Raw genomic sequence first — 10,299 nt, 5'->3', positions numbered from 1 at the left:
CCACCCTCTGAGTAAGGGTCTCTTGGAGGCTGGGAATGGTTTTTCCTTCACAGCGGTGAAAGAGTGTCCCTCTTTGGGCTAAATCAGGGAGTTATGTCTGAATTCTGACAAAGCAAGGCCTGACAAAGAAAAGATGAAGTTTTGACTTAACTGGAGCCTAAGGAAATATGATTTCACTTTGAATAAGTCTCTCTCTGTCTCCATTGTGTACATACAATTCCAGTGTAAGTGATTTCATCTTTCAAAGCTGAAGGTCAGCCATTTCAACATGGTGTTTTTTCCACTGGGTGTCACAGTTTCTGGTCTCCTGGCAGATCTGTACCATCAACATCCTAAATAAACCACAAAAGCAAGGCAATTTGAACTCACTGGACGCTTTTATTTTAACATAGCACCCAGCTTCATATCACATACATTTTCCAAAATTAGATGGGCATAGTATAGAACACTATACATTTTGCAGCTTACCATGGGGACAGTCTGCAGCTGTGAAAACAAATTACTTAAATCTGGCTATCTAATTTATAAGTTAAAATTCAAATATATAATAGCCTTGGGGCATTTTTTTAGATTAACAACCACAATGCTTGCAATACAACTCTTTTGTATCAAAAAATCTGTAACAGAGTAAAACATAATGCATATATTCATAGCACATATCAAGATAGCTGAAAAAAGCTTCAAAATACATAATCTCTTTTCAAAGATACTAAATCACTAAGATTTACTTCTTTTCCTGAAAAAAAATATTTTACTCTTTAGTCAATAAAAGATGTGGCTTCATGAACCCATGTGTTTTCTTGTCAAAGGCTGTGTATGCTGGAGACTGAAAGGCTGATGGTACTGGAAAATGGACATCCCTCATTTCCCAGCTAGCAACTTTTGCAGATCTCTGCCTCCTGATTTGGAAGCTCAGCTGAGAGGAAAGCAACCTATGCACCCCCAACAGGCAATTTTCACATTATGCCCATCCTAAATGCTTCCCATGAAGGTTTCTAAATCCCAGCCATCCCTTTGTGGTCATTTTACCATGCACAGCCTTATCACCCTATGCTGGCTAGCCTTGGCAGTGTTGTAGAAGCAGAGACTGGTTTGGATTGGAAGTGACCATGAAGATCACCTAGTTCCAACCCCCCTGCTATGGACAGGGGCTCCTTCCACTGCTCAGGTTGCTCAAAGCCCCATCCAACCTGGCCCTGAACACTTCAAGGGATGGGCAGCCATAATTTCTCTGGCAACCTCTTGCAGTGTCTCACCACCTTCACAGTAAAGAGTTTCTTCATTATATCTAATCCAAACCTGCCTTCTTTCAGTCTGAAGCCATTCCCCCTTGTCCTATCACTACATGCTCCTACGGAAAGTCCCTCTCCAGCTCTCTTGCAGCACCTTTAGGTACTGAAAGGTGCTTTAAGGTCTCCTCAGAGGCTTCTCTTTTCCAGGCTGAACAAGCTGAACTCAGCCTATCTTCACAAGAGAGATGCTCCAGCCCTCTGATCATCAGTCAGGCTGGAACTGTCTGGCTGATAGCCAAACAAATTCCTCTCCCTGATGTAGATACAGAATTTCCAACAGGAAAACTACTGCCATGCAGTCTGAAGATAATATTTTGACTTTAACAGGACATCCAACAATTTACCAGTAACAAGGCTGCCTTTACTAAACATACTTTTGTTCCATCACCAAAACTCTCTGGAAGGGGGAACTGGGAACTTTCTGGAAAGAGTTGGTAATGTTTCCACTGCATCCTAGTATAATATTATTAATAACTAGGAGAAGGACATTGATCCTTAAGGATTAATGTGTGTTCACAGGTAGTTTGTTTAATAAAGGAATGCCTCAGGAATGGAAACTGTTTGCCTTGCTTAATTACCAGGTCATTATTTATTTTGAAAGGCTCAAATAAAAATGGCTTATCTACAAAGGCAATCAGTCACTACACTTAGCTGGGCATTTTTCTTTTTTCACCACAGAATTACCATAGATTGAAACAAATATAGGTATCAGGTGATAACAGATCCATAAAGAAATGCATGAACAAATGGAGTACACCTGAATGCACACTTACAGACACACTGAGGAAGATCCTTATCTGCTCTGCCTAGCCCTGTTCTGTAGACAAAAATATTTATTTGCCCACTGAAGACTTTAGAAGGGGCACCAGGCTCATGGTCAGCACATCCACTCAAAAGCAAGGATGTGCTCCTGTTCCCACTTATCCTCTCCTGCTGGGCATGTTGTGCTCTGCCCAAGTACCTACAGAAAGCAAAAGACAGTGAGAACTCATGCATGGGAATGTGATCCCATTCCTTCAGCAGCCTGACAGCTGGGGCAGACAAACCTCAGTTGCTGCTCTGGGTCAGGGATGTCAGGGGCTTAACACTGATCACTCACCTGTAGCTCAAGAAAGCACCCTGGACATCAAGCCTGTGAGGTCTCACTTTCTGACCAAATGGTTTTGGATGTTGGAGCACCTCCCATCCAAAGTCTGAGAATGTAAAGGTTTCTGCAAGAAATTATGATTTTGCTCCACCCACATTTTTCTAAAGAAAAAGTAATTTTGAAGAAAGTCTGTAATACTGGATTTAGATGTGAATTTGGACCAGCCAGGGCCTGCTAACAGTAGCCATAAGCATGGCTGCATGGAGCAATGGACAGAAGCACTGTTACAGCTCCATAAAGCCTTCTCCTCTCCTCAAAATGCTAACAGCTTCCCAAGAAAACACACATTTTTTTCATTTTGTGTGGGCTGCCATAAATGCTTAACCATTGAGACAAACAGAAGAGCAACCTCCTGCTTCATATGTATAACACATCAACACCTCTCCTTGAATATTTCACTTTACTGATGTGTGAAGTGGAGTATCATCATCATGGCTGATATTTCACCAAAAAGAATACAAATCAACTCACATTCTAGTCATTGAAGCTGAGTGGAGGATTTGATTGCAACACTAAAAATGCAAGGATTGTTAAATACTTTTATTTATTAATTCAGTGGTAAAGTAACAGCCAAGCAAGTATTTCATTGTTGGCTAAGCAAGTATCATAATTTCCAGTGAATAAAAAAAAAAATCCTGGATTTCAGAAGGGAGACATTTGAAAAAGACAGTATAAAGGAGACTCTTCAACTCTTCCCTTGAAGAGTGTCTATTCCATGAATAACTCAGGTGAAATAAATGGGAAATAAATAAAGGTGAAATAAATGTTTTTCAAACATGAAGAAGTCCTCTACTGCCTTAAAAATGCAATGTACACACTTCTTTGCAATAATTTAAAAGCCTTCCTTAAAAATTACCCATAAAACAAAAGACAAGTGTGCCATATGATTTTTTCCTATGAAACAGTAAGGTCTTATTAACCAAATTACAATGTATGAACTAAAAAGCAAACAGGGCAAGCACTTAACCTCATTAAATCTCAGGAATGACTCAGTAGTATTATGAACAAATGAAATAAATGATGATAAATTCTCAGCAATACCACTATTAGCAAGAGGGCAGTGGCTCTTTTGCAGATTCCCAGAAAAGCCTGCATTCCTCACATTTTGTCACTGACCAAGAATGACCATCTGACCCCAGCTATGCAACAGCCACATGAGAGAAGTCCCAAATCCAGAAGAACAGTTGTTGCTTGTTGACATAGTGATCTTTAGTTGAATCAAAACTAGTGCATTACAAAAACAGACTTTCAGTAACAATTCTGCCAATGCTTATTTTCACCTGAAGACTTCTGGATTCCCGTCCCCCTTCCACATTCCTTTCAGCAAAGCAGACTGTTTCCTTACCACTTCAAACACTCCTAGTGATGCCTTTCTTATCTCTCAACAAAACTTTTGGCTGCTCCGGTGCCCTCTGCTATGCCACGGCAGCCATTCCATGACACACCCCGAGGAGAGTTACCCAGCTTCTTCAAACCTTCCTCTCAGCCCCAGGCCATCCTACAGCTACAGGGAGCAAGCAATACACCCACAAGGGTAACAAAATTGCTGCAAGGTTTCTGCAAGGCAACCACATACACTTAAATCAGGTCAGTGAGACGTGTGCAGGGTCATGTTTAAGGTGGACAAGAGGTAGGTGACATCCCCTTGCAGTAAAGCATACCATACCCATGGTGGGAGCAGGGCTGACATTATTATGTCTGAAGTCACCCAATCCAAGAGTATTGCCCCAAGAAATACTGCAACATTCACAGCCAGCTTCCATGTAAGAACTGAGCCCAAAGCCACCACTGCATCCAGGGAAGACTCCCTACAGGGTTCAGCTGGCCCTGGATCAAATGCAGGTTAAAGATTAATCTTTGCTTCTTCCTTTAGAAAACAGATGGGCATTAGCAGCTTTCTCCTATCAGCAGCATCTCCACTGATGTGCAAAGGAACCTTAACAAAAGCCTGCTGTAAAAGGCAATTACTTCCATCTCACATTTTATAGCCTCATACATAGCACTTCTGCTATCTTCCCTCTTCTGGAAATACAGTTCTTGTACACATCCTTAAAACAAATCAGCAGCTATTAAGACAACAAAGCAGACTAATACAAAAGTACATAGAATGGCTTTTATAAAAATGCCCTGAATGCATTTTTAACCTCTTGTTAGAAATACACTGTTGGTTAAAGGAAAAAAAGAAAAGAAAAAAGCTATACACCAGCCATCTCAAACATGCTAAAAGAATGCAGAGACACTGGTACTTGCAAGCAAGTGCTCAAATACTGGTGATTAGAAACAGCTGTAGCTCAAAAAGATTTTTTCCTAATTTCCAAAATAATTATATTTTAGTATTTTTTACTGTTCTCTTATACGACTTGAACTAATAAAATACAAGTTCTCTAACATTAAAATACATCTGTGATTGCATAATAAACAGTACTAAGAAAATAATTATTTGACATGTGATTGAGGATAAAGATTCTGTACATCTTGCAAGTTCTATTCCTGTGGCATGTTAAATCCTCAGGTACTCTACAATGATACAATCCTACAGGAATCAGTAACATCCAGAAGCCCATCTCAGAGGATGAGTTTTCAATTTAAGCAAGAACTCAGGAATGCTGTACCTCTTAACGATCAGGGCAGCAGGTGCTGCCAAACGCATATAAATCAGGAATTCTTTACATAAATAAAATACTCTCAGGTTATTTATTTCTGTGATAAACTGCATTTACACATTAGGCTTGGAGGGGGGAGGAAAGAAGGCAAAGCATCCCCCACTCAGAAACATCCCATAGTCAGGTATTTGTTTTCTGTACCTTCCTCACCTGCAAAGGCAAAAAGTGTGTAATGGGGCAAAGAGAGAGCCAGCAAGGCCAGTGCTCCCCCCTGCCTTGGCAGAGACCCTGCTCAGCTGCACAGAACTCCTCTCCTTGCAAGGCTGCTGGACACTGCTCTGCTCCTGCTCGTGCACGGCCATGCAGGCAGTCACAGGACGGTGACAGGACGAAGCTGCTCCAGCTGCGTTTCCAAGGCAATGCGCTCCTTGTGAACCTCCTGCAGGAGAAGAGGTGTGTTAGGACTCTGGGGATGCTCACGTGCAGCACCCTGCTCCAGGAAAGGGCAGCCAGGCAGGCTCTTGCTGGCCTCCCATGAAAGGGCTCCCTGCCAGTGTGGAGCTGGGCTGGACTGCAACTCCTCCAGGGTCTGCTTCCCCATCTGGGCAGGCTCAGAGCCCAGAGTGGGAGTGCACTTGAACCCCCCTGAGCCTCAGTGCAAAATGTGCCTGAGGAGTACCCATCAAGCCTTCTGGTCTGCATTTAAACAGCAGAGCTCTGCTCTATCAGAAAGCTTCCAGTCAGCAATACAACTTGAATTACAAGTTCAGTTTCCTTCTCTTTAGTGAATTTAGACAAATTTCCCTGTCTTTTCCTGCTGCAAAACACAGGTAACAGCACTGGCCTGCTGAAGATGGAAGCAAGTAACACCTGACCCAAGGAAGGATGGCAATGTGTTCCCATTAAAAGCTTTCATCTCTGTGCTTATTTCAACTACTGTCCTATTTTTTGCTCTGATTTCAATACTGCTGGAGGTGACACAGAACTGATTGCAGGGAGCTTTGTCCCTGTTTTTCAATGCATTCCTTACCTTCAGCTGCTGCTGGAGCTCACTGTTCAACCTGGCGAGCACAGCATTGGCTTCTTTGTTTTTTCGTATAGCGGTCTGAATAGCCCTTTTCTGCTTGGAAGACTGTCTGCCAGACAGATAAATACAAGACATTTCAATTAAGAGTCTCAGCACTGGCTGATGCCAGAAGAGCAGCCACCCATTCTGCATAGCTCCCTGCACCCTGGACTACGTGTCAAAGACAAGGTACAAACTACAGATTTAAGAGAAGAAAAATGTAGCACTGAAATAAGATGCCTGAATCGGATGGAATATTTGAAACTTGTTAACCTGAATGACAGAAATATTTTAGGCTGTCTCAATTATTTCAAGATCACTGCATTCTCATTGAGCTCAAGAATGATCCCTGCATAGCTGTGCTTATTGCAGTTTCTTTGCATTAGCTGTCTTCAGAGACTTGTAGAATTTAAAGAGTCAGGAGTGGTTAACAGAAAATACAAAAATCATTCTATACAGAAAGAAAGGACATTGGCATGAAAATTCGGTCTCAGAGTTTTTCTGATTCTGATGTTTCTTTACTTCAAAAATTAATACTTTTATTCAAAGCAGTCATTTCCACCAAAACCATCTGACATCATAAACGGGAAGATGACTGATGGACTTCCCTCAGCTCTTTTGCTGTTAAAATAAAGGATGTACCTTTTTTATTTTCAGAACTTATTTAATTAATTAAGGATTTTTATTGCTTCATAGCCTGTGGTAACTGATCTGGAAGAAATAACAGCTATGCAGACAGGTATAAAAACAGACAGCTGTAGATAAGGATCTACCTATTCAAAGCAAGAGAGATAACAACAGCAAAAAAGAAAGAAAATACACAAAATACTGACTGAATATCCAAGCACCTTTCCAAATAAATAATTTTAAAGATTTATGTGAGGAAACAAGAGCTCTTTAATGCCAGATTAGCTCTAAAACAGATGCCCTATTTAAATATGGTCCAGTGGCACACAGTCCCCATTAGCTCTTCTCTCTTAACAGAGCTGATGACACTGATTTTTGCAATAGACTCTCTCTCAGCATGGTGACAGGACTTTATGCTGTTATCTTCCAGTGAACTGTCAGTTTTCTGCTTCACTATTTTCCTGCAAACTACTCTCCATGGGCTAGAAAGTAATAAATGTTAGGAAAAAAATAAAAGCAGAGCAATATATGTCTGTGGCCATTTTAACATTTTAGGAAAGATACAGACAAGTCAGGATTGAGATGTTAACAAATGCTGTTATCTTTGAACCACTATGGAATATGTACTCCCAAAGCACAAAATAGTACTTTAAGAGCATCCTAGGAGTCATTACTTATTCTAATCTCCAATTATGCAGCACAGATTCAGTCTACTGATAAACAGTCTGCCAAGAAACGCTCAATTGATTTGGGCAGCTTGACTTTGTTTCAGACTGAATCAGATGTCTTTTGCAAGGCCTGGGTGATGGTAGGGTATAATGTTTGCACAGTGCTTCAGCTGAAGGAGATGCACAGACCTAACAGGGTCTCAAGTGCCTTTGCTTACCACTTGTACAACCCCTTCTCCATCACTATTAAATACATATAGAGTGAAATCCCTGTAAGTCAGCTGACAGCTTTGACAGCTGTATTTACAAGAGCAAACAACACATGTTGGGTTTGACCATTATCAGACCATTGGTCTCTGGCTCATCTCACACCAGTGACAAGCCCCGTTTCCAACATGCCTCACAATGAAAAAATATCACAAGGATATGACCAACACCAAGCATTTCATGACTCAGCTTCCCAGGCATTTTTTGGTCATATTTGTCCACATGAAGGAACAAAATTCCAGAAGACACATGCAAGGCAGAAACACAGACCCTCACATATAAAACAGCTTGTGTTAGAGATGGTTGAATCGCTAGGCTTGCTCCTCAGCCATGTCTAGCAGGTACAAAAGTAGGACACCTTTGAAGAGGTTATCTACCTATCAAATACCACTGACAGTCACTACAGGCTTAGTCTGCTTTGGAGAAGACTGAGGTAGATTTCAGAATCTACAGAAGATGTAGATTTCAGAATGCAGATGTAGATTTCAGAATCTATATCTCGTGAAGCATTCTCAGAAACAGAACTATTACGCGCAAAATTATACAAAGAGCAAGCCCTGCTGCGTCAGATCTCCCGCTGCACTTTGGCATGCTTGGTACAGGTTTTTACTTTTGGACTGGGAGGTGAGGCTTGACTGCTGGCAGGGAAGAAGTCACATTTATGGTGGGAGAAAGCTCAGGGGTCTCCAGCCCTTGTGCCTCTGTCCGGAGCTTCCTGCGCGTGGGTTTGGAGGGTGGCTGAGCAAGAACAACCTCCTGAAACGAAAAAGCACAGCAACATTAAGTCAGGCCATATGTGTCCCATCATTAGGCTAGAAAAATACTCGTGTCACATAAATTGCTGACAGCTGGTTAAGATTTCATAATTTAAAGACGTACAGAGCTTAATTCCAATTTGGTAATAGCCTCTCAGGTTTCTGACTTTGAAAAAGGAACAGTAACTCCTGCAATCCCTTCATGAATGAAAGGGTGTTTTACCTTCATCTGGATGACAGGCTCTTCACAACTGGGCTGTACAGCTTAGTGTGCATTGGGTGAAGGTGGAGGGAGGGGTATAAACACTTGTACTAGCCCCCAGTTAACCCAAAAGCATTAAAAACAGAGCAAGATTTATTTTTGACTATGCTCAGTTTGAAAGAATCAATAATTAATCACTTGCATCCCAACTTACTGCCTCACACGTCTGGCACAGAGCCTCTCCCTTCTCCCCTCCATTCTTACATGAAGGAACACTGAATAGTTTTGAAATACAAATACATTACATTATCCATGCAAAATTAACATGTTGAAGTATAAAGGCCAGCTATTTCTCTTGATAAGTTACATCAGAGAAAAAAAACTTGATAAGTTACATCTGTTTTCTAGGTAAAGCAGAGTCTTGCATTTTTATGACTTCAGTGGTAAGAAGTGTTTTCATTACTATAAATTAAGACATCCTTTCTTTTGCAATGAGAAGTAGTTTTATCACCTTATAGCTGATTTAAATTATAAACATAAATGTATCCTCTTCAGTGTATTTTATTATTAGATACATTTCACAAGGGATATAGCTATTACTGCCTCATTTCATGAATGAGAAAGCTAGGACTCAAAAAGTTGAATTGACTTGAGACAGGGTTTTTCAGCATCAAAGACAAAACCAATGACCAAATTTCACTATCACACATTTTACTGTGCTAGATTACCATCACTACTGTGCTTTCACCAGATGCTAATAAAATAAGAAAAAAATTAATGGGGAAACATTTAATGACAAAGCAATTACAAGGAAAAAAATAACACTGTAGTAAGCAGCCTGACTCACAAGAAGAAACTTCTATAAGTGATACAAAATGTAACCAATATAAGACCATCAATCATTCATATTAGAAGGGTTAAAATTCTTAAAATAATTTTAATTATAAGGAAAAAGGTTTAAACATTAAAAAACAGTTTTGCAATTACTGAAAAACATCTAAAAATATTATCAGATGTTCTGATCAGGATGTCAGCACATCATGACTGCACAGATCTCTGGTAATGCCATGCTCTGAAATCCTCTGCACAGGCACAGCTCCCTGCAAGGGTGGAACACACCCCACACAGCAAGGGGGGAACTTGCATATGCCTTCCACAAATGTAATGCCCAACACACAATGGCAGTCTACCTCAAACCCTACCAAATCCACAGGGTAACTCCCTCTTCCCTTTCAAACACAACAGGGCAAGCAATGGTCCAAGCAGATCCCTTGGCAGGGGCTCTTTGGCAGGTTTCTGCTGCTGCTTTGGAAGGTGGCTGAGCAGTGCAACACCCACCTGCCTCCCACACCCCACAGCCTGGGGCATCACTGCATTTTAGGGAACCAGGCGGGATGAGAGTGAGCATGGGGTGGGATGAGAAAGAGCAGGGCCAGGCTGGAAGTAGCACATGATGAGCACAAGCAGAGCAAGGACACTGCCCAGAAAGCACTGTCACATGCAAAAAATGATGACACTGGATGTTTGCCAGTGCTCCGTGTTACACTAAGAAGTTGTGATGGTGCTCCCTGGGCAAGGTACATCCAGCACCTGCCAAAAGTTCTTGGTTGGGCTGAGTAAATGTCTTGCAAGAGGTGCTCTCTGGCTACAGGAGGGGCCAGAATGGGGAGGA

The 10,299-nt window shown here is 41.4% G+C and overlaps 1 protein-coding gene across 1 annotated transcript in view; it reads right to left on the bottom strand.

The window, feature by feature from the left end:
• Window positions 1–375: 375 nt before the first annotated feature.
• REPS2 (RALBP1 associated Eps domain containing 2) overlaps window positions 376–10,299 on the bottom strand; it is a 95,400-nt gene continuing 85,476 nt past the window's right edge. The window contains exons 16-18 of the mRNA XM_054271712.1: window positions 8,281–8,426; window positions 6,073–6,178; window positions 376–5,481 (exon numbers count right to left, since the gene is read on the bottom strand). Of these exons, the coding sequence (XP_054127687.1) occupies window positions 5,413–5,481; window positions 6,073–6,178; window positions 8,281–8,426 (321 nt within the window). The 3' untranslated portion in view covers window positions 376–5,412. The remainder of the gene's footprint in view (window positions 5,482–6,072; window positions 6,179–8,280; window positions 8,427–10,299) is intronic.

The sequence above is a fragment of the Melozone crissalis genome, unplaced genomic scaffold, assembly GCF_028551555.1.
Source record: "Melozone crissalis strain CALT ecotype California unplaced genomic scaffold, PUWL_Pcris_2 ptg000013l_1, whole genome shotgun sequence".
NCBI lineage: Eukaryota > Metazoa > Chordata > Aves > Passeriformes > Passerellidae > Melozone > Melozone crissalis.
The sequence above is the reverse complement of the archived record's forward strand: the minus strand, read 5'-3'. Positions and strand labels throughout refer to the sequence as shown.